At 45.4% G+C, this 24,921-nt stretch overlaps 1 protein-coding gene across 1 annotated transcript in view; it reads left to right on the top strand.

The window, feature by feature from the left end:
- Positions 1 to 24,921, top strand: part of FBXW8 (F-box and WD repeat domain containing 8) — a 62,168-nt gene that overhangs the window by 1,765 nt on the left and 35,482 nt on the right. The window contains exons 2-4 of the mRNA XM_033136131.1: positions 2,889 to 2,993; positions 13,665 to 13,829; positions 14,608 to 14,696. Coding sequence (XP_032992022.1) covers positions 2,889 to 2,993; positions 13,665 to 13,829; positions 14,608 to 14,696 — 359 coding nt within the window. The remainder of the gene's footprint in view (positions 1 to 2,888; positions 2,994 to 13,664; positions 13,830 to 14,607; positions 14,697 to 24,921) is intronic.

The following is a 24,921-nucleotide window of genomic DNA, read 5'->3' on the forward strand; positions in this document are numbered from 1 at the left end:
ATGTAGTGCCCTCTAAAAGTTTTGGACTCCATCAGCCCCAGAAAGAGCCAATGGGAGCTGTACTCCAAAGCCATCCGGAGGGCTCTAGGTTGGTGGAAGCGAACATCGACAATATTGAGCTTGGTGAACCAATGGTCTGGTTAAATAGAAGCCTCTAAGAGGGAGGATTGTTCCCTTCATGCAGTAATAAAACTTCCAGCACATTTGCAAAGCTAAGCAGGGTCTGGTATGGTTTCAAATTAGATGGGGTCTGTGTGTTGAGATTCCTGCATTGCAGGGGGTTGGACTAGATGACCCTCAGGGTCCCTTCCAACTCCATAGTTCTATGAGTCTATGAGTCTTGTGGGGAAGCATCATAGCTCAGTGGTAGAGCATGTGCATTGCATGCAGAAAGTCCCTTCCCTGCACAATCTTGTCTTAGCCTGTAGAGGCTTTTCTCTTACTGGAGGTGGAAGAAGAAACAAAAACCAGTACATTGTATAAGATAGGTGTGGGGAACCTGTGATCCTCCGGATGCCTCTGAAGTACAACCCCCGTAACCCCTGACCATTGGCCATGATTGCTAGGGCTGATGGGAATTGTCGTTCAGCAACATCTGGAGAGTCGTAGGTTCCCCACACCTAGCTTAAGAGAACAATTGTGCGGTTGTGGTGATGGGATATTCTGCAGCAAGTTGAGGTACTAGATAGGAGAGGTGGCTCTTCTGCTGTCCCTGCCTTTGGGTTTTAAAAACAATATTTTCCTTGCCAGTGACTCCAGTGTAAATACTCCAGGTAAATATGCCAACCCTAGGGCTGTTGCGGTTTTGAGTCCGCAAGTTTTGGGTCCGCAAGGGAACCCCTGCTTAGAATCCTGTGGATTTGTGTACACACCATCTCTCTGCCTCATCCTCTGCCCATTCCTTGGAATAGTGTGGCTGCATGCTTCAAGTGACACAAGGGATGTTGTTGCCAATAATGTGGAACAGCCCTTACACTGCTTCTAACTGCCCCTCAGCTGGCCTTGTAAAGTGTTGTAAAGTCAGTGTGGTAGTTACTCTGTACAGTGTGGTAGTTGGATTTATGTTACTTAAAGATTTAGGGTTCTTTCCCACTAAACCAGTGTGCATGTGAAATGACTTACATGAGTGCAATGGACCTCTCCAACATGTTTTGTGAGTTCCCCCCATTCCTGCAGAGAAGATTTGGGGATGGGTATGTGTGTAGAGACTGGAAGTTCCATTGCACTCAAAAGTTGATCCACACACACACAATGATCTTGTTGGATGCAGCCCTTATATACTGCCCTTCAGCAGAGTGTCCATTGCTATGGTATGCAACAAGAAATTTAAAACTTCTTCCTCCATCTCTGTCTGGCTTGCTAATCTTAAAAACTTTCAGTTAACACAAAGGTTAGAAGAAGCTTGTTCCTCTCTCTTCTGGCTAATTACGTTTTGTTTTGTTTTGTTTTGTTTTTTTGTTTTAAAAGCACAGATTAAATTTCTGATGGCAGTAAATTAATCCATTTAGTGAACCAGAGCTCCATTAGCGCACTGGTGTGTAAATGTGTGTCTCCAAGGAGCGGATGGCGATGTTTGTCTTTTGGATTCCTGATAAAAGCTACAGCTAGTTTTGCAAGGGGATCTTTTTCTTTTAATGTGCTCTGTAGGCTTTTTGATGATGGGTTATTTAGTACTCAAAACAGCCTGTAAAGGTGAAGAAATAATTGTGCATTACTTTAAGGATTTCTTCCCTCAAATTGAAGGAATAGGATGCTTCATCTAATGGCCTTCTCTGAGGCAGTCTAAGATGAGCTATTTTGAGTAGTCATTTTCTTCTGCCTTCCTGGGCTCCCTTTTGAATCAGGTCTAAGGGCCAAAGGAGAGGTAGCCTGTTTCTCTGCACACTTGTATTTCCATTTCATGTATGGAGCTGAACGATAATTTTGTACCAGGAGAGTGATCTTGTCTGGATGCTCACATGTCAGCTGACTAAATACGGAGCTGAGCAAACTTTGTTCACACACATTCTTAGCATTACCTCCATTAAACCCCTAAGTCATCAGTTAGCCATAGTTTCTGATTCCATCTGAACTGAGAAACAATGGTTACCAGCTTTGGAACAGGACGGCTTCAAACCTTGTTCAATCCCCAAGTAAAAGGATCGGTAGCAGGGGGTGGAAAAGAGCTGCTTCCAGGCACAGCTGGTACTGTTGAGCTAGGGGGGCATATAGGGTTGTATCCAAATTAGTTCTACTCAGAGTAGAACCATTGAAATTAATGGACCTTCGTTATGTCCATTAACATCAGTGGGTCCATTCTGAGTAGGGCTGGCACTGGGTACTGATGGTATAAGGCAGCTTGTATACCTGGGGGCACTGCATGCCCTTAGACACCCTTCTGGTGGCTGCTGAGCTTCCTTGCCCCTCCCATTTTTCCCTTTTTTATGAGGTTTTTTTGGCACCGTTTGAGAATTTGCACAATTTTTTATTAGTGCTTATTCATGTTGCTGTTGTCTGCTTTTTTGACTATTTTGTTTTGGTGTGTGCCTTAGTCGAGGCTAGCTTAGGCCAGTTATTTTCAATAAGTTTGCTCTGATTAACCTTGGTTACAACCCTATGCATGTAGCTGTGTTTGGGATAGTTGCGGGCTCTGTGCTTTGCCAGTTTTCCTTCTGTAAAATGGATACTTTACTGTGCCCACAGCCCCTGGGTCCCCAAAAGTTCAGGGCTCCTGTTCTACGCCAATTCTTTATAAGATTCTTTATCAGAATGAAGACTGTGGGCTCGTACATGCAAAAAAGCAGATCAGCGAATTGTGTCTCTTTCCTGTTGCTTCTAAGCTGTAGAATAAAAACGATACAGTATTTTATTTTAACTCCTGTCTCCCACTTCTTCTGACTACTTTTCAGAATGAAATAAACGAAGTTCCCTTCTTTGACGTTCAGCTGCCTTATGAACTGGCATTAAAAATATTTCAGTTCCTCGGCAGGACGGAACTGGGGAGATGCGCTCAAGTAAGTCTTTGCCAGGTTTGCTGGTGCTTCTCGCTTCCTTTCTGAATGTACTACTTGGAAGTAAACGCCATTGGGGTCAGTGGGTTGTGCCCAACTGAGTGGTAATAATGCTCTGCAGAATTATTTATTTATTATTGCAATTTCAAATCTAGTCCTCCGTCATGTCTGAGCAGAGAGAGGCCGCATCTCTCTGTCTTGCAGGGAAGCTGGAGCACTCTGGCAGTAATTAAAACTTTGACAGCCCCCTTCTCCCAGCCACTGACAAGTTGACTGCTTCATGACCACTTCCTGAGCTACGTGCAGCTCCCAGGATTGGCTGCGGGGGAGCAGGGGGGGGGAGAAACTTTTGAGACCAAAGTGAACCAGATATTGATGGAAAGAGGTGCTAAGTTACAAAAAGAATTGAGAGGCTAGAGAGAAGAAATTTCAGGAACACTCTTTAGAAAGTGATAAAATATCGACATAAAACATTTAACAGGTTCCCCAAAGCTGTCAATATTGACCTCCTAGGAGTGATGGGTTGTCTGCTGGGGATGAATAAAGACCTGGCTGGTTGTGTGTGTCAATAATAATAATAATAATAATAATAATAATAATAATAATAATAATAATTTATTTATGCCCTGCCCACCTGGCTGGGTTTCCATCAAGCATTAAAAACCTCCTGATACAGGGTTGCCTTCTGATGTCTTCTAGAAGTTGTGTAATTCTTTATCTCCTTGACATCTGATGGGAGGGTGTTCCACAGGGCGAGCACCACTATCAAGAAGACCCTCTGCATGGTTCCCTGTAACTTTGCTTCTCACAGTGAGGGAATCAATAGAAGACCCCCAGTGTCTGGGCTAAGCGATTGGGGCGGAGATGCTCCTTCAGATATACTGGGCTTTAAAAGTCAGCACCAACACTTTGCATTGTGCTCGCAAACATACTTGGAAGGCTTAGGAGTGGGAAATAAGTTTTACAATGCATAGTTTTTCCAAAAGTTTGGAACCTCGCCTCTACATAGTTCCATCTTTATTTCGGACATTGTGATATATTGGTATGTTGCAATGTTTAGCTGGTGATCTGTTGTGCTGTTGAAAGCCAGATATCGCCCAGCCTTACTCTGTACTTAGTCAGAAGTTTCCGCAGTAGAACAATGTTCTCAAACCTTGCTGCTTTATTGCTTAAAAAAAGATTGTATACAGGTATTTCTTGACTTTGACATTTTTTTAAGAATTCGGGTTGAGATCGATGACTACTTTATAAGCTCATCAAGGGGTCAGTGTATGTGGGTGGTATAGAAACCTCTGACTTCTGCACAGCTGAAATGTAGCCCAATGTACAGAGGTAAAAGTCCCATCTGTTGCTCCAGCCATTTTTGCTTCTGTCCCCCCCCCCCGGCATGTTTTCCCGAAGGGTTGCCAACGAGGGAGTGCTGAAAAAGTTCCCTCCCCCTGGCTTGCATTAACAACCTCTTCTGATCAGGAAATCATCTGGGTTTTTTATTGGGAGATTTTCACCCGTTTTAGACTCAAAGGACAGAGTGGTATGCCTTCGCTGCAAAGAAACCCCGAGCAGAAGAAATGGAAAGGATTGAGCAGTTAGCATTGGGGACTTCTAAGCAGGCAATAGAAGTTTTTAATGTAAGGGTTTTGTTGCGCCAGGTCATTCCTTTCTTTCAAATCACTCTGTTATAACTCCTGCGATGGAGATTTTACACAGAAATTGTACCCCAAAGTTGTCCAGGCCAATTGCTTGGTGCAATAAACTGGCCTTGACTCTTCTCTCCCGCTTAAAAATATATACAGGTGAAACTCGAAAAATTAGAATATCTTGGAAAAGTCCATTTATGTAAGCAATTGTTTTCATTAGCTACTGGAGTTTAATATATGAGATAGACTCATGACATGCAAAGCAAGGTATGTCAAGCCTTTGTTTGTTACAATTGTGATGATTATGGCGCGCAGCTGATGAGAACCCCAAAGTTGAAATTGTTAATTTGGGGTTCTCATCAGCTGTACGCCATAATCATCACAATTATAACAAAGAAAGGCTTGACATATCTCGCTTTGCATGTCATGAGTCTATCTCATCTATTAGTTTCACCTTTTAAGTTGAATTACTGAAAGAAATGAACCTTTCCACGATATTCTAATTTTTCGAGTTTCACCTGTATATTAGGAACTGCTTCTATTATGCTCTCTTCTTGACATTAAGCGAATGGTGGGCTTCTGACGCCATTCTTGAGCAGCAGTCCCAGGATATTTAGGAGGCAGCTGAGCAGCTGAGTTCTGTGCGCTTTACAAGGCTTTTGGAACAAGATGGATGGCCAAAGCTTTTAGTCAGCTTCTAAAGCGATCAAGTAAAAAGCAGAGCCATAAAAAATAAAGACCGTTTTCATTTTCCTCCCGGTGCTTTTGATTTTACTTTTTGGCTGAATGATGGAATGCCATGCTGCTTTTCACAGCTGTTGTTCTGTTAGTGTTTGTTATTACTATTATTACCATTATTGTGATTCTTATAGGCGGCAGGGCAGTGAAGTTGCATTGGTTAGTGTGGACTGGCGTCATGAGCAATGTGAGCTCGAAAAAAATGTTTTAAGTTGGGTAATAGTAAAAAACCCGGATCCTTCTAAATAAAATAGGAAAAGGAAATTTAAATTTAATTAATTTAACATTAGAAGGTTAGAATGTTGACAGAATTGCTAAACTATGGCAACAGATTGATTTGTCTACTCAGGTCAAAGTCCTAATATGACCTAATATGATAATGAAATATGTCAAGGACCAGACATGTTTTGACCCAATGGATCATTTTCAGTGGTCAGAAGGAAACTATTGTACACAACTTGGTCACAGAGAATTTGTCCACTGGGTTAGACTGTGAATGGTTTATACTAAGTTAGGTCATTGTTCCAGCTAGCTCAGTGTTTTCTACACTGACTGGCAGCGACTCTCCCAGGTTTTAGATAGGAGGCCCTCCTTCCACTCCTGCCTGGAGATGCTGAGGATTGAACCTGGGACCTCCTGCATGCGAAGGAGATGCTTTGTCACTGAGCTGTAGCCCTTCCTTATGAAAGTATAAAAACATCAAATGGCACTCCACTCAAGCATGCTCTGGTTCCCTTTTAGGATTCAGTTAATCACTAAAATAACTACAGTATATATGCTACGTATGTGAGATTATATAACACAAATTTCTTGCATATTTGTATTTAGCTCTTGGGTATTCTGCTGGTATGATTCGGTGGAAACCTGGGAAATAGCTCACTGACAGTGTTTGAAACTCCCTACAAAAGGCACATTTTGCAACAGGGAATTTCCTTTGCGCGAGCAGTTTCTGAGTTCTAGGCACAGTACTTTCAGATTAAAACTGCAGAGTGGGAGGAAAGGAGAACCTTTTTCTGCCCCCCCTCACTTCTAGCTCCTCTCTGAAATCTGGAGAAGAGACCCTCTTAAGAATATTAGGGGGGTGGGCAGGGGAAGGACTAGACCATGTGAAAAATGAACATAATATTTTAGATGCAGTTCATTCATTTTCAGCTTTGTATTCTTGTTATAAAAAGTGCAACTAGACATTCTGTTGTTGCGCCCATAACCCAGGTTCCAGCTGCCATTTAGCTCCTTGCTTTCATATCTCAGTTTCTAACACCGCTCACAGATTATTACTATTTTTTATATTAATAAGATGCTTTTGAGTGGCTCAGCTCAGCTTTCAGCAGACAGGCATCCGTACCAATAAAATCAAGGGTGAAATTTCTTTCTCTCTTCCTATCTCTTTTAGGTTGTGGGGGGAAGTCTTTTTTTCCTTCTTTTTAAAAAATCTTTTGGCATACAGTTGCTTACCTGTACCCTTAACTCAAGCTGAGCTAGGAAGTTTGAGCTGGAGCCAAATGCTGCCTGTGTGTGTGTTTGTGTTTGCTTGCCCGTGCTTTGAATGGGAGCAACGCTTGTAAAGCAGGGTGTGCTCGAGACGCTTTTTATTAGCGGTTTCTTGCAGCTGTGCCTCGCTCAGCGGAGCTTTTACTTGGCTTGGCAGTGCCAGTTCCTGGTGCATTAATGGGGGGTGTCTGGTCGTAGGGCCCCTCCTTGGAAAAACCCAGGTTTATAAGTCTAGTGGGGCTACAAGTAATCTGATTAAAATCACAGTGGGATAATGTTTTTGTTTTGCTTTTTTCCCTCCATGAGTGTTAAAAGGACCTCTTGGAACCCGAGAATCCACTTAGGAGCGTCTATGCTTTCTAAAGCAATGTTTTAACTTAGATTTGGCAATGGTGCTACAAATGCTTTCTACATTGGCAAGCCTTGGCTTTTGTTTTCCACCCCTCTCTTCCTTTCCTTTCCTTTCCTTTCCTTCCTTCCTTCCTTCCTTCCCCACCCCATCCTCATTTTGAGGCTGGCAAACCTTCGTTGCATTTACTTCTTTCTCTTGTTCAGAAGCCTCACCAATGTCAGCAGATGCTCACTTTAGCTAAAATGGAGAGCAGAGAAGAGTTTAGCATGATTTATTGCTACTTCCATTTATAGACTGCTTTACTGCCTGAAAGACCTCAAAGCGGTTTATGCGCACTATGAGTAGTCAAAAAAAAAGTCAAGTTATTCACATAGCAATATACTCATACCCTGTCCAATCCGTAACACAAAACAAATAAAATTGGAGAAAAGTACAAGGCAGTATAAATATATAGTTCCAAACAACACAACATAAAACCGTTCATCCAGTCTCGCTCACCATCCGTCGTTTCACACAACCACTGCAGTCATTCGCTACCTCAAACATCACCTCTGCCTGCCACTAATACATGAGCCACTCATACATGAACCACTCATATTCAAGAATATTACAACCCACAAGCAAAGGTTCACAGCCAAGTGTACACTCATAAGATGCATTCCTGATATCTGAAGCAGTACTGGACTCTGGACGATCTCTTACTCCTCCCATCTCTCTCCTGAGAGGAGCCCAGATCCCTAGTAGAGAAGGCTCTCTCTCCCTGGAGGGCATAGAGCTATTTCCATCTACTCCCAGAATTATAATATGCACGGAATTGCAAGATCTCAACATTTGATAAAGAAGCAATCAACTATGGTAGTTTTCTTTCCTTTTGCTAGAGCATTAACTCCTGTTGGCAGCTGTCTGCATGTATGCCAATGTCAGGATTATTATTATTATTATTAATAATAATAATAATAATAATAATTCCTCTTCTCCTCCTTCCTCCTCCTCTTAATAATAATAATAATAATTGCATTTCTATCCCACATTTTTCTCCATGGAACTCAAGGTGGTGTACATGCCTTTCCACCTCCTCATTCAATCCCCCAGACAACCCTGTGAGTTAGGTTTGACTGAGAGCCAATGAGCAGACATTGGTTTTAAAGAGAACAAGAAAAAAACAACCCAAAAAACATTGTCACCAACTTCTGAGTGCATTGCATACATGGTGGAGAAGATTGGGACAACTGTAGGCATTTTTGGATGATATGGAAAATCTAGAGCCATTTTAATCTGACTTTGTCCTGGTCATGGGACCCAATTGGTCTTGGTCACCCTGCTGGGGATGGCCTCTATTAATGGGACAACCAGGATGATCTCGGTCCTTCTCAAGCTTTCTGTGGCTATTTAATATTGTTAACTGCTGTATCCTCCTAGACTGACTACGTGGGATGGGATTTGGGAGTGCTGTTACTTACATGACCCAGTCCAGAGAGCAGCATTGGGAGAGTGTGGTTTGGGGTTTTTTTTGGGTCTCTCGGTATTTGTGCTATGGGGTGCCATAGGGCTACTGTGATGTCTTGGAGTTTCTTCTGGCACACACAGAAAAGGAATTCATGGTAATAAATTTTCCTATTTCTTAAGTTTTGTCTGAAGAGATAACTCTCTCCTTTCCTTTTTTTCTGAAGACTATTCGGTCATTCAAGAAGGGGTCATAACCCATTGGTTTGAGCACCTGCTTTGAATGCTAAAGGTCCCAGGTTGAATCCCCATCACCTCCAGTAAGGACTAGGAATGTCCCCTTTCTGCAACCCTTCAGAACCGCTGCCAGTCATTGTTGGCCGTGCTGAACTAGATGGACCAACAGGTTCCTGTGAGCCGCTGAAGCCTGAAGCAATCCAACCAAGGCACATGGTGGGCAAAGTCCCAGTGATCAATGGGCCTATTGTTGAGTCATGTTAGTTATCCTTACCATCTCTGTGGGCCTTGAAGCTCAACCTGCCAGGGGAAGGCTACAGCTGGATATCAGTCTCCATGGATGGGCGCAGGGAACATACTAGGACAATCGACTCTGCAAAGAGAAGACTGTGTGCTTCTTGCATGTAATGATGGGCAATTACATCACCCTTGTGGGCAATTACATCACCCAGTTGCGCAATTACATCACAGGAGAAGCAGCAGAGGAGGAGGAAGCTGCAGAACTGCGGGAATGGGAAGAGGAGCGGCTGCGGGAGTGGCGGCAGGTGGAGCGGGCAGAGCAGGAGTGGCAGCGGCTGGAGCTTGAGCGGGAGCGGCGGGTGTCGCGGCAGCGGGAGTCACAGCTGCAGCGGGAGTCGCAGCTGCAGCGGGCATTGCAGCAGCGGCAAAGTCTGGCGCAGGAAGAGGAGCAGCGGCAGCAGGAGCAGGCACGGAAGGAGGAATTCCGCCGGAGGATGAGCTCCCGGCAGAGTGACTCCGCTCCAGTGGAAGCGATACGCCAGCGGCAACAGCAGCTGGTGGCGCAGCACTGGAACCACTTGGAGGACAAGGACACCCACATGTTCGCTGCGCAAGAGCTGTATCGGCAATCGTTACAGGACCATCAGGAACGTGCCAACCTGCGCGAAGATCGGCGGATGGAGCACGAGCAGCTCCGGCTGCGCCACAGCCTCGACGTCGCGCGCCAGGACACGGAGAGGTGGGTGGAGCGGGAGCAGCAGCGGGTGGAGGCGGCCCTCAGCAACCAGCAGCAGCTGTCTATTCTGCACGATCCACATAACTTCTATCAACCCTTCTAACTCAGCAGTACACCGCAAAGCGTCGCCGGCAGGCGGTTGTGCCCATGATATTCCCAATCGTCCTGGGTGCTGCGCCAGCCACAATTGCAGTGAGGGTAGTGGAGAGCAAATGGCCATTTGTATCACCCAGATGAGCAGCAGGCCATCCTGGAAAGAAGGAGATGATCACCACCGCTAATCAGAGGGTGCTTCTGGGAGAACCGCGATGCACATGTTGAAACTCCATTGAGGAAGGAACTAACTCTCCGTGATACGGCCTTTTGGAACCTTGCCTGATAGGACTTGGGACTGGGAATTCCTTGAGCCGTCACCCCTTTGAGACTGAATTAGAGGAGTGAAGCTCACGTGGCCCACCATTCCTTCCTGTCTTCTTCCCAGTGTTCTGCGCCCCTCCCGTCACTTGCCATGTATCCTGTGACCTCATAAAAGCACACGGAACAGGCATGACGTGCATTTATCCACCTTGGATGATGAGGATTTATTCATCGGCCGCTTCCTGGCCCCCACAAGGCCCCCCAAAGTGGTGAACTCTTAAAGCAAAGTATACAATAAAGTACAATTGAACAAGCAAAGCAAAGTAATCCATAGAATGCAGTGAAATGGCATAGGTCAGCTGGCTAGCAAAACAGTGTAAGGCAGCACAGTTGGGCCTTCCCGAGCTAGAAGGCAAGTGTGACCTCAACAAGCATACACCCCTCATGCTTGAAAGCTAGTAGCACCCCAGGACAGGGGTCACTAACCTGTGACATTCCAACACCCACCAGCTCAAGCCAGCATGGCCAAAGGTCAGGGTTGAGAAGGGGAGTTTCAGGTTCCACAGCCACTGCCTTAAGATGTCCTCTGAGTGCCCAAAGGAAACTGAGCTTGGCTTAAAACAGTGGTTCCCAAAAATCCCTGCTCCCATTGGTAGACTTGAAAATTGCTGATCGCCTTGGCTTTCCCCACTTTGCGATTTTTCTGCATGTCGAAGCAATTGTAAGGCGCTGTGCTAGGTGCCGTGCAATTTTTGATCATACTTTTCTTGCTGTTTTTATTTCTAATGTTCTATTTTATTGCGTTAGAATTTGCCTTCCACAGAATTCAGATTGTCGAGCAGTAAAATGCAATGTAAGAAATATATTTGAATATAAGCCGTTATTTTAAAAAGGCAATTAAAAACCAGTGTATTTAATGCAGACATGGCACAGCCCACCAAAATGAAGTTCATGGACCACGGTTTGGCACCCCTTGGCCTGCAACATCTGGCCTTCTCCATGAGAGATTGCATCATGATTTTGGGAGTGCTCCCCCCCTTTACTTAGTTTTATGATTAGCGTTATGAGCAGAGCCTTAAACGGCTCAGAACGTCAATACCTCAAGGACCCCATACGAATCGACCCGAACCCTGCAATCATCATTTGAGACTGTTATTCATGTGCTCCCTCTACGAGAGGTCCAGAGGGTAGCAACACGAGAGCGGGTCTTCTCTGCGGTGAGATTTCTTGTTGCCTTTTGCATGTATTTGGGGCTCAGAGCAACAGGAACAAGCCCACATTAATCTCTTCTGATGGAGAAGGGCCGTAGCTCAGTGACAGAGCATCTGCTTTGAATGTAGAAGACCCCAGGTTCAATCCCCAGTATCTCCAAGGTGGGGCTGGGAGGAAGCCTTGTCTGAAACCCTGGAGAGCCCCTGCCTGTCCGTGTTGACAGTGCTGAGCTAGATGGACCCATGGCCTGAATCTTAATTATAAGGCAGTTTTCTATCATCCTGAAAACCAGAGTGGGCAGAAACATGGCAGTAAAACTCTGGGCGATTTAAAGCAGAAAAAAACACGCACATGGTGGAAAAACCATAAGACAAATCAGCCTGACAGGCAAAAGGCCTGTCTGAATCATTTTTTTTTCTTTTTTTTAAAGACATTTACTTGCTCTTTGGAACGTTTCCAGAGAGGGTTCCTTGTCTCAGGAAAAGGAACTCCAAAGCACAGGAGCAGCCAGTGAGAAGTTATTCTCTGCTTCCCCTCCAGGTGTGCATCATGTAGCTTAAACCTGGGGTAGCCACCATCCAGATATTTCTGGAGTGCTGCTCCCATGACCTCTGACCCTTGGCCCGAGGCTGTGTTGGCTGAGGCTGATGGGAACTGTAGTACAGAAAGACCTGGAGCGTGACATGCCAATTATCCCTAGATTAAATGCCCCCCCCCCGGTCTGATTCAGCAGAGCATTTATGCTTTTCATATCTCCAGCATATGGCATGTCTCAAAGAGAGAGTGAGAGAGAGAGTGCAGGCACTGAGCTGCAATTTAACTAATGTGGCCGATAAGCCTACGTGAAAGTTTATTCTGGAGGAATAACAGCAGAGAGAAACAAAGGGACCTTATACTGCCTTCTGTATAGACCTGCCTGAATGTTAAGGTGGGGGTGGGGTACTGTTCTTAGGTGACACATAGCAGGGCCTTCTCTGTGTTGGTATCCTGTTTATTGAACTCTTCCTTTGGAGGTGTGTCTGGCACCATCATTTTACTTATTTCAACCATTGGACAGGATGCATCTCTTCACTCAGGTTTTGAGGAGCCAATGAATTATTTTAGATTGGGTTTTGTGCGTCCCCCCCCCCCCCCCCATTTTTGCGCTGTCATAATCTTTGTGCTCTAATTGTACTTTTAAGTCAAGAGTCCTCAGCCTTTTCAGACCGGTGACCCACCTTTAGCCCAAACATGCATTTGGGAATTCATTTTACACCGTATAGTTCTACTGCAGTAATGTTGCTGCTCCGCCCCACTGGAGGGTCTCTACCCCATTGGCTGGAAAGTTCGTTTTCCAGTAGCAGCAAGTGCTGCAATGAATAGGCGTCGGAAGGGTCAAGATCTGCACAAAATCTTTATTGAACCACCTTTATTAAATCTGCCAGGACGATCAGGTGCATCTATCACTCTCAGTGTTGCTAAGCAAAACCCACCAAGAACTGACCCCAGACACTTTGTAATTTTCCTCTTTGGAGTTTGTGACATGACTACAACTTTTAAGATGTTGGCGCCTATGTTACTCTGTGCTACTTTTATTTATTGTTTTCAACCCATCTGGACAACATGTTCAATACACTTCTTGTTTTGCTTCTTTAATTCTGGTCATTGATCAATAAAGATTTGATTTGATGTGCTTTGGAAGGATTTCCAATAAATGACCTTGCACATTGGTACCAAAAGATTGTGGTGCGTTGCTTTATTAGATAAGCTCACACAAGGAGTGACACTTGCTGGATGTGTTTGCAGCTGTATCACCTTGTTTTACTGAGTATGCAGGAGTTAAGTGCGCCTGACCATCCCTCGCCTGCAGCATATTCTCATTTGTGGTTTCAGTAAAAAAACGTTTGGTTTGGGAGGGAGCAACAAGTCTGCCCAGAACCTGTAAGGAAGCTGCTTATTAATTTGAAACTGCCAGTAAACCAGTTTGTATTTACCTGTCTCTTCCATTCTTCCAATTGACTGTGGAATAGTGTATGATTTATTTGTAACAATCCTTGAGTCTGCTTTCTAAGAACATAAGAAGAATCTGCTGGATCAGGCCAATGGCCCTCCTAGTCCAACATCCTGTTCTCACAGTGGCCAACCATTATAACACAGCACAGCCAAACTTCACTTTAACTCCATGCATGAAGATGCTGCCAGCCTCCAAGAAACATACTGTCTGGAGCTGACACCTGTCTTGCTGCTTTTAGGTTAGCAAGCCCTGGAAGGTCCTTGCAGAAGACCAGCTCCTTTGGTTCCGGTTGTGCCAAAAAGAAGGTTACCTGCCCAACAGTCAAATATCTGATTCTCCTTTCTGGAAAAGGACCCTCCGGGAATGCCGGGAGAAGGAGCAGGTTTTAAGAACCAACTGGAAGGTAAACTTTGGGGGATTCTTCTTTTGGAATCCATTATGAGACTATTAGGCAGGGGAGGGGTACCTATTTTAGCCTGAGGGTTGCATGCTTGTGACAGGCTGGGCCAGGGGCAAAAGTCAGCAGAGTGATTAATATAAAATTTAACCTTGTATAGTAAACTAGTTCACACACACACACACACACACACACACACAGAGAGAGAGAGAGAGAGAGAGAGAGAGAGAGAGAGAGAGGCTCATACATCCCTTTCCATCCAGGCAAGCAAGAGGCATAATCAGAATTCAGAAATGCATTATTGCCAGGAAAAACCACACCAGGGCAGTACAAATCAGGTGAGAGGGCTGGTGAGAGGTACGGCTCAGGAGGGTGGGTGACCTAGGCAGAGGCATATGATGGGTATCAACTCTCAATGATTTCAGACAGAGAGCTTTCATAGCCCTATCTGGAGGCACTGGGGGGCAAACCTGGCATCTTTTGGACACCAAGCATGTGCTCTGCTATTGAGCCTTCCCCTGCATACAGGAACGCAGGAAGCTGCTTTCTATCAAGTCAGACCCTCGAACCATCTAAGCTTAGTGTTGCCGGCTGTGACTGGCAGCAGCTCTCCGTAGTTTCAGACAGGAGCCTTTCCTAACCTTACCTGGAGATGTTCGAGATTGAACGTGGGGGCCTCCTGCACGCACAGAGCTATGACCCTTCAGGTGATGGGGAAGCAGAATGGTTGGGATTGCCACGTGGCTGATCAGGGCCAATGCTGCTCCCTTGTCTTCCTCTGCAGAACCGCGTTGGCGCCGTGAGCCAGCTGCAGTACGAACTTGGGAAAGTTCTGTGTGATGTGCATTCTTGCGACGGGGTGGTCATTGCCGGGTAAGTACGTGGTAGTTGGCATCCTGAGAGTTCTGTTTTGCCGACTGAACACTTCTCCTCCCACCGGCAGCCTTGCTGGATGTTGCGTGGCCAATGCAATGGGCTGTATCCAATGTAGCCATGAGTTAAAGTCGCTTAGCTGTATACTTACTGCGCTGGCGGAAGGTTGTTGCACAAGGGGAAACACGCATGCGTATTCAGAGATTGTTGGGCTGCAAGAATCTAGAATCAGCTGTTGCTCAACAAGCTTATGCCAAAACAGCTGTTGTGCTAGATTCCTTTGTTGCCCAGCCTTTAAATTCTGCCATCCACTGGAGCAGAAGTTATTGTGCTAAGGGTCTGAGAATGTTGAATGTTGCCTAGAAGAATTGAATTGACAGCCTAATTGAGGTTCTGGGGTGTGTGTGTGAATTTTTTCAGGCACAGTTGCATGTCAGGCCAAAGGAGTACAGCAGGTTCAACAGAGAATGTTGGATACATCCCATAGTGACCTCCTGGTGTTGCCAGACTATACCTCATCATCCCTGACATTTGGGGCTGATGGGAGTTGTAGACCAAATATCTGGAGGACTACAGGTTTCCCATCCTTGCTTTGAGACTATAAAGTGTTATAAACTCTCTCTTTCAAACACAGCCCTGCAAAGTAGCCATCTTCTGGGCTCAACCTGCTATCACAATCAATCATTTTTTTTTGCTCTGTGTGTGTTTGCATCCAGTCTTTCTGGCCAATTACAAAGATCTTACAAACTTAACCAGAATAGTATCCATAATTCAGATAATTTGCTAGCAACACAAAGGTATCACATCTCTTCTACTGTCGATTTGCTACATGTTTTAGAAGTGGTAGCCAAAAAAATTATCTGGTTTTTCTGTCTTGTAAGATTTTCCTTGTTTGCCGTAATGGGCTAACATGAGTACGCCTCTGAAAATTCCAAGATGTAATACATGGGTAGGCAAACTAAGGCCCGGGGGCCGAATCCGTCCCAATCGCCTTCTAAATCCGGCCCATGGATGGTCCGGGAATCAGCGTGTTTTTACATGAGTAGAATGTGTGCTTTTATTTAAAATGCATCTCTGGGTTATTTGTGGGGCATAGGAATTTGTTCATTTTTTCCCTTCAAAATATAGTCTGGCCCCCCACAAGGTCTGAGGGACAGTGGACCGGCCCCCTGCTGAAAAAGTTTGCTGTCCCCTGATGTAATACATTCAAAATAAATTCTGAAAATCCAGATATTTTTGTGTGTGTGTGTGTGAGAGAGAGAGAGAACATAAAACTTGATCACCAAAAGCCAGCTGATTTCAAAACCTTGGGCTTGGCTTCAGGAAAACGTTCCATACATTGACAGTGGCATATCTAAGCAGCTTTTGGGATTTGCGCTGAGAAACAAATGGTTAAGTATCCATGCAGGTCCTAATATCCACAGCATGTGATTAAGCATACTGGCATTTTAAGGAGATGAATCACTTAAGATGTTTCTGTTAAACTTGGGGATTCCAGTAGAAACCCTGAAGGAAGACTTGTCTGCCTGCCTGCCTGCCTGCCTGTTTGTTTGTTTGTTGTTTTATTTAGAGCATTTGTGCACCATACATCAGCTCCCAGAGTGGCATAAATACTATCAGTTAAAAATAATAATAGGCAGTCTCCAGTCTCAGGTTTATGATTTTGAAGAAACCCTAAAAATGACACATAAGGGGAAGGAAGGGAAGAGGGGGAAATCAAACTCGGGCATGTTAGGTATTTGCATGATGGGTCAAGAAGAGAGCAAGACAGTTTTCTCCTATTAGGTGAAGATATGAAATCCACTCCGTATCCTCTTTTCAGAGTGGCCATCCAGGACCTGAGCACACAAGCACTATTACCCCCATGCCCCTATGGTTTCCAGCAACTGGAATTCAGAAGCATTAGTAACTGGATGCAGAGTATAGCTCTTGTGGCTTCCAGCCATCAATACCCTTATCTTCCATGAATTAATCCATTCCTCTTTTAAAGCCATCCAAGTTGGTGGCAATCGCTGCCTCTCCTGTGGGAGCGAGTTCCAGAGTTTTAGCACTGCTCTTCATGAAGAAGTCATGAGCTGGGCTGCAGCTGGAGCTCTTAAGGGAGCTGAACACTGGTCCTTATGGGAGAGAAATTTTGAGTTTATGCGCTGTTGGATAGTAGGTTTTCTAGGTGTGCAGTGCCCAACCTCCTGTCTCTTTCTTTCCAATCAACCAGGAACCAGCTAGATTTCTCAGTTTTGGCTAGTTTAGAATGTCTCCCACTATTTCATCAGTAAGATATTTCTTAAGGGAGCTGAACACTGGTCCTTATGGGAGAGACGTTGACAGGACAGCAGAGGCGACCGAAAGGGGAATAGGAGCCCGAATCTGTGCTTGAGAAAGTTACTGTCTAAGTAACTATGTATGCTAGAGTTGAAAGCATTCATTGATCCATGGATTGTGTGTGTGTGTGTGTGTGTGTGTGTGTGTGTTTTAAATTGAAGATGGTCTCTGCAAAACAGTGTCTGTTGCTGATGTTACTTAATTGGGGTTTAGTCACTTATTTGCCTAAAAGTAGGCTTAGAAATTTGAAACCTCTCAAACCCCCCCCCCCAAAGCTGGCTGCTCAAGGGGGTGGTGGGGAGGTGAACTCATTTTAGCTCAGTGGAATTTGAGATTTTCTTTTTTCTTTTTTAACAGTTCCCCCTGCCTGCCCGCCAAGAGCCTAGGCTCATCTTTGGATTAAGAGCCTGACTGATGTATCCCCAAACCATAAAACTGAATCTGTTATTTAACAGAGATAAAGCTTATTATTGTGGCTTTTAGCTGATATGCTGGGGGGGGAGAGGCAATGATAGTAGTTAAAAGCTAAACTCTGCTTGATACCCTTTCTTCATGCCTTGGAACGGGGTTTGTACTGGAGTGCTGAATGTCTCCCCTGGGCTGCATTTTCTGAACCACCCGAGAGAGATTTGTCCACTCCCACAACGGCACATCGTTTCTATTTATCACCACAATTGCTTTATCTGCAATGCAGAGTTGAAAAGGTTTATTAACGCAGGTCTTTTAATGGCCTGAGCCTTATTAATTCTGTTCCTACGGTTTTAAAAAAAAGAGGGGGGGGTTGAGAATGATTACCCCAGGTTAATCAGTAATCTTACCTTGACCTAGACTGGAGCATATAGATCAGGTAGAGTCCCTCTCTCCCTTTCCCACCCCCTCTCTCTCCTCACCCCCTCCCAGCACGCCGCCCCCCCCCCCCCCCGCTTTCCATCCTCCCAGTCTTTCAGAAGCCACCATGCGGGCGCTCAGTAGAAGTGGTGATGTCATACGAACTGTGAAATTGGCTCAGCCCTGCCATAAATCAATGTATGGTATTTTACAGCAACGCTTCATTTTAATGATACATTTTTGTAGAGTAGGATTAGAGTCAATTGTCTGTATAAAATAAATATATATCTCCTGCTCCATTAATGCCAGATTCTTTGAGTGGCGGAGACGAAGGCAGCTTGAACTAAATTCAGGGAGTAGTTCTTCCCTCCGCTTTTCTTTTCTTTTTCTTTTTTCCCCAGGATGAAATGTTGAGAATTGATTGCCTCCCACTAATAGCTAAGTCGGTATTGACTGTGCCCCTTCAAAGGTCTTAATTTTTGCAACCCTCCCCTTCCAAACGTGACTTCAGATTGCAGCTGGTGCGAGGCCTCGTTCAGGTATCTTTGGCAGAGGGGCTCATGACATTTTGAGGGCCCCAGGGAGGCGGATATTTGCGCAGATTCGGTCTAGCTGGAGAGCTGCTGATATCTGAAAAGACCATTTCTGGAAGCAGCCAAGCCACACGGCAGTTCAGCCACTGCTTTCCCTCTGTGAGATCCAGACGTTTTGCAAGCTTGGGTGGGGGTCTAATCTGACACCACCCCAAGCAGCATCCGCTGTGGTTTTGCCCCCCCCTACCTTTTTGTGTGTAGGGGACATAAAATCAAGATTAGATCTGGTCATCATAAGACCATTTCTTTTCTGAAAAGCAGAGTAAGCGTTATTGGTGCTAGCCACTGCTTGGAAGCATGCCTCTGAACAGCAGTTTTTGTGAATCATCATTGGTGAGATCGCTGTCTCACTCAGGTCTTGCATGCCACAGTTCTGGCAGGTCTTAATATCTCAACTGAAACTGGAACCCTTCTCACCTTCATCTTAGAAGAGCCAGTGTAGTATAGGGGTTGGAGTGTCAGTGGGAGAGACCAGAGTTCCTATTCCCAATCGGCCGTGAAGCCCACTGGGTGCCCTTGGAGTGTAACCTACCTCACAGGGCTGTAGTGGGAATGAATTGGGATGGGGAAGAACAACTTTTAGAAGACATCTGAAGGCAGCCCTGTATTGGGAGGTTTTAAACGCTTAATGTTTTTATTATGTTTTTAGATATGCTGTAAGATGCCCAGAGTGGCTTAGATGGGTAGGGTATAAATAAATAAAGAAGAAGAAGTTGTTGTATAAATAAGTAGTAGTAGTAGAAGTAGTAGTAGTAGTAGTTGAGGATGATGATGATATGTGCAATCCTGACTTGCTTGGAGAAAAATGTGGGGTGTAAATGCAATACAGAAGCAAGGGCTTTTGTGGCCCTCCCTGAGCCAGCATTGAAGCACACAAATCTAGCTTCCTAAGAAAAAGAGCCTGCTGGATCAGGCCAGTGGTCCATCTATTCCAGCATCCTTTTTTCACAGTGGCCAACCAGATGCCCCTGTGGGAAGCCTGCAACCAGGGCACAAGAGCACTCTCCATCCCAGTGGGTTTCCAGCAACTGGTATTTGCAAGCATTCCTGCCCCCCATTGTGGAGGCGGAGCAATAGCCATCATGGCTAATAGCCATTGGTAACCTTCTCCTCCAAGAATTTGACCAGTCCTCTTTTAAAGCCTTCCCAGTTGGTGCCCATCACTGCTTCCTGTGGGAGGGAGTTCCATAGTTTAACAATGCACTGCTTGAAGGCCTTCATGTTTCTGTGGCCAGTTGCATTTCTCTGGGAAGGATACAAGTAGGGTAAGAAGGGAACAGCCCTCGTGCTTTCCCCTTCTCCTGGTCCCCAGCCATGCTCCAGAAGTAGCCTAGTAATGTAGGAAAGCTGCCTTCTCTCCGGCCAGTCTCTTTATCCACCCAACTGCATTCAACACTTTCCATCTCTCTCCATGCAGTCCCTTTGCACCTCTGTGTGTCCCCACGAGAAAGAAAAGCCCAGCAGGGAGGCACAGCCCAACCATAGAGGGTGGCATCTAAAATGCCATCCCTACACTGCTCTAGTCACACAAACGTAGTGGTTGAGTCATTGTCAGCCACACATGCGACCTAACCAAAGAGCGCAGTGCCCAGAACGGAATAGCTTGGCCGTGTGTCCCTAACTGCTTGCCTTCCTGCCAGCTCTTCTGTTGCAGTGGCACAAAGGTGTGCTTTTTTGTGAGGGCCTTCCCTTAGAGAAGGAAGCTGGGTTTTAGAAGGAGACTAACTTTTCTCCGTCCGTCCGTCCCCCCTCCAGTCCCCTCCACCACAGGTTGTCTGAAACAGAAGAAACGATAACCTAATCAACAGGGCTAATTTTAGAGCGCCGCTGTGGGAGTCGAGTCCCCCAAGGTGTCTTACGCATGTTAGCTGCCTTGTTGTCTTTGACGCCCACTGAAACCATGTACAGCAATCAGCCTGAGCCTCAATTTACCCAATAAGAGATGCATAGAAAAACTGGCCTTACCGGAAGCAGGCTCTTTTATTATTTTAAAGGAAACTTTCCTGATCCGTGGCGTGTTCTGGCTATTCCTAACGAGCATGTGAATTTATAAAGCAAAGTACTGGTCCTGCTAACCCCTAGGGAGGGTGTGGGAACTGTGGCCCTCTGGGTATTGTTGGACTACAAATCCCATCAGCCCTGGCTGCTGGCCATACAGGCTGAGAGAGGCAGCCACTGGCCCAAAGTCGCCCAGTGGGCTTCGTGGCCAAGTGGGGATTTGAACCCTGGTCTCTTCCAGGTCCCAGTACAGCACTCTAACCACTACACAACCCTGGCCACATATTCATGGTACAAACATTTGAAATCTATGGGCTTAAGTTAGTCACAGCGATTAATTTCACTGGGTCCACTATGAGTACATCTTAACTAGCTGCAGCCCATAGCATCTAACAGTTCTTATATATTGGTTGACTTAACGTCAATAAAAACCAACCGAAGAATTAGAGAGAAGGATGAAGATGGCTGGGGAAGGGGATGCATTTCCCCCCACCTCACTGGCTAGAGATTAGGGGAGTTGAAAACAGATCAATACTCTCTAAAACAGCCACTCATTTCTCTAATCTGGAATTGTTCCTTAAGGCAGAAGAGAATTTAGACTCCTGAATGTGATTCATAGAGGAACAACTTGAACTCCCCATCTGCAGATACTTGGTATTCTTTTTGTTTAAACAAAAAATCTGCTGTATGCTAATTGTCTACAGCACCAAGTGTCCTTGAGAAGTCTGCATTTTGCAGTGCCATCTTAGCGGCTTTTTTTGTAAGCCTGGAAAGAAGAAAAGGGAGGGGAGAGGGAGAGAGAAAGAGAAAGAGAGAGGTCTTTGCATTGTTTTGAAACCGGAGGCCCACGTGTCACAGGCTCCTGTCACTTTAAGCCACGCATCTGAGACACGCAGCCATAGAAAAGGCTGGTTGTATCCAGCATTGATTAGGGGTGAGGTAACCGCAAACATCGCAGGCTCCAAATGAAAAGGAATCCAAGGTCTGACCCAGAAAACAAGCATCGTAACCGCCGCAGTGCAAAGTGCTATTGATAAACACGCGCTTGCCAGATTGAGTTCTCTGATGTCAGGCCATAAGCACGGGGCTCTTTAGAAAGGCGAGTGACGGCCCCACAGCTCAAGTGCCTATCAATCAATCTCCTCGGATGACTGAATGGGAAGAGAGGTGAAATTGGAAGGTCCCCCCCCCCACCCCTGTAGACGAGATGAAGCCATCTTAAGGGGGCTGTTTTCTTCCACTTCCACCTGGCAAACGGTGTGTTCCATGCTAGCATTGCCACCTATCCAGTGTGGCACGGTGGTTAGAGTGTCATTCTAGGACCTGAGAGACCAGGGTTCGAATCCCCCACTCAGCCATGAAGCTCACTGGGTGACCTTGAGCTGGTCGGTGTGTCCTCCCCCCCCCCCCAGCCTAACCTACCTCACAGGGTATTAAATGAGGACGGAGTGACCCACATACATCGCCTTGAGTTCCTTGGAGAAAAACGAGAGATATCAGTGCAATAAATATAAGTATCTTCTTGTTAATTCAGTAAAAGTACAGTAAATTTGAAATTTGAAACTGGGGGCTCTACCAGGCTCGCAGATCACATTATTTATTTGCATCCCACCTTTCAAGGTGGTGTACATTGTTCTCCTGCTCCCAGGTTCCCCCCCCCCTTCCTGTGAGATGGGTTAGGCTGAGAGTCAATGACTGGTCCCAAGGTCACCCAGTGGCCTTCATGGCTGAGTGGGAGATTTGAACTGGTCTCTTAGGTCCTAGATTGGCATCTTAACCACTGTACCACATTGGCTCTCATTAAATCAAAATGTCAGCCTAAGTATAGAGCAGGGTAGGTTGGAGACCTCTGGCTCATGGGCCAGACTCAGTCTGCCAGACCTGTCCATTTGGCATGCAGAATCACCCCCCTTCCCCAAACCAGGTGCCTCTGCCCCACACCTGATGTCAGGTGTATGGCAGGTAGAGATGCATCCTCAGGAAACCCACACTTCAGCTGAACCCAGCAGAAAGCAGGATGGACCTCCTAAGAGTGACCTGATGCACGTGGACTTCAATCCTGCTTAGTTTCCTCTGGGAATGGCCTGGTGTGCCTGAACCTTGCAGGACTGAGTTTCTACTCATTTGCGCCCTGCAAAAAGCAGGATCAGAACATTAGAAGAGCCCGCTGGATCAGGCCAATGGCCCATCTAGTCCAGCATCCTGTTCTCACAGTGGCCAATGAGATGCTTGTGGGAAACCTGCAAACAGGACATGAGCACAAGAGCCCTCTCCCCTTCCATGGTTTCCAGCAACTGGTACAGTGGTACCTTGGTTCTCAAACGCCTTGGTACTCAAACAACTTGGAACCCAAACACTGCAAACACTGTAAGTGTTCCGGTTTGTGAACTTTTTTGGAAGCCGAACGTGCTCCTTTTTGAGTGCCACGCTTCCGTTTTGAGTGTTATAGAATGGAATGGAATGGAATGGAATGGAATAGAATAGAATAGAATAGAATAGAATAGAATAGAATAGAATAGAATAGAATAGAATAGAATAGAATAAATCTTTATTTTCATTGTCCCCTTGCGGGAACAACGAAATTCCTCAGTGGCTATATCAACTCAAATAAGGCACTCCACATAATTTAAAAATACTAATAAACACAGTACAATACAGGACAATATAACAATAAAATAAGATGACTTCAGAGTCCAGAGTTTCCATTTAAGGCCAAAATTGCTCTAGGAAAGAAAGTGTTCTTGAGACGGCTCATTCTCGCCTTCATTGTTCTGTATCTCCTTCCCGATGGTAGAAGCTCAAAGAAACAGTGACCAGGGTGCGATGGGTCTCTTGATATATCTAATGCCTTTCTGTGGCACCTGATGGTATAGATACCATGCTGAGGTCTGTCTGTTTTTGCTATTTATTTTGTGTTTTTGTTTTTGTGGCTCTTTTTGTTTTGTTTTGTTTTGTTTTTGTGACTATGTGGAACTCAGTTCAGCTATTGATTGATTGATTGATTGATTGTGTGACTGCAGTACATTATTGCTTTCATTTTATGGATCACTGGTCTCATTGGATAGCAAAATTCATGTTAAATTGCTGTTTTAGGGGTTGTTTTTAAAAGTCTGGAACGGATTAATCCCTTTTGCATTACTTTCTATGGGAAAGTGCGGCTTTGTTTCGGAACGCTTTGGTTGTGGAACGGACTTCCGGAATGGATTAAGTTTGAGAACCAAGGGACCACTGTATTCAGAAGCATTACTGTCCCTGACTGCGGAGGCATTGAATAGCAGTTGTGGCTAGTAGCCATCCATAGCCCTCTCCTCTATGAATTTGTCCAATCCTCTTTCAAAGCCATCCATCTAAGTTGGTGGCTGTCCCTGCCTCCTGTGGGGGTGAGTCCCACAGTTTAACTCTGCGCTGCATGAAGAAGTACTTTCTTTTATCTGTCAGGATTGAACTCCCTGCCCAGCAGCTTCCAGAGTCTTGGAAGGTTCCTGAGCAGTGTCTGCACAGCTGCAGAACCCATGCATGCGTGTGACTATGCAAAGATAACGAAAAACACATCGTAGCTATAATAAATCAGTTTTAAAATTTAAGCAGGTGGAAGAATCCCTCTTGGAAGAGCAACAAAGAGTGCTGAGATGCCTTAAATCAAGGGTCGGGGACAGTTTTCAACTTGAGAGCCACATTCCCTCATTGTTAACTTTCCAAGGGCCCCGTACCCATGGTGGGTGGGAAGGCCTTATTCATTTTTTCAGCCTCCTTCCAGGATGTGCTCACCTATGAAGCCCAACGGCAGAAATTTTGAGTTTATGCGCTGTTGGATATTAGGTTTTCCAGGTGTGCAGTGCCCAGCCTCCTGTCTCTTTCTTTCCAATCAACCAGGAACCAGCTAGACTTCTCAGTTTTGGCTAGTTTAGAATGTCTCCCACTCTTTCATCAGTAAGATATTTCTTCTTCTTCAAAAGATAGCTGTTTGCCAGCAGTGGTGCTACGGACGATCCTCTTATTGACGGCTTATTTTGGGGTGTGTTTTGTCAGCTTTGTGTGGCGTATCTTGCAGTTGTACTTTGCACAAACGCTAATTAGACAGCCATCAACACTAGGGGCCAAAGGCTTACTAACAATGCAACAGTGATAGCCGAGTCTTAATTGGCTGAGTATAATTGTCATTAGGCAATGATAAGGACATCTGGGGCTCTGGAGAGAGATTGATTTTGGCTTGGCGACTCGAGCTTTCTGCAGCTTTCCAATTTTTATTTTTATTTTTATTTATTTATTTATTTTTTCTCCGGGAAGTTGCCACTTCGTTGGGATAACACCCAGCTCCGTTCTGCCTCTTGCAGAGTCAGCCTGGCTCAAGCACCTCCTTTGTTTGGTTCTCATTCGCGCCTCAGTCTCTGCCAGCAGGCTCGAGAAACTGGATGCATAAGAAGCGGATCCAGGGGTCTTCAACGGGGTGCCTGCGGGCGCTAGCGTGCTCACCAGCGCCTCCT

This window comes from Lacerta agilis, chromosome 17 (assembly GCF_009819535.1).
Source record: "Lacerta agilis isolate rLacAgi1 chromosome 17, rLacAgi1.pri, whole genome shotgun sequence".
In the NCBI taxonomy this organism is placed as follows: Eukaryota; Metazoa; Chordata; class Lepidosauria; order Squamata; family Lacertidae; genus Lacerta; species Lacerta agilis.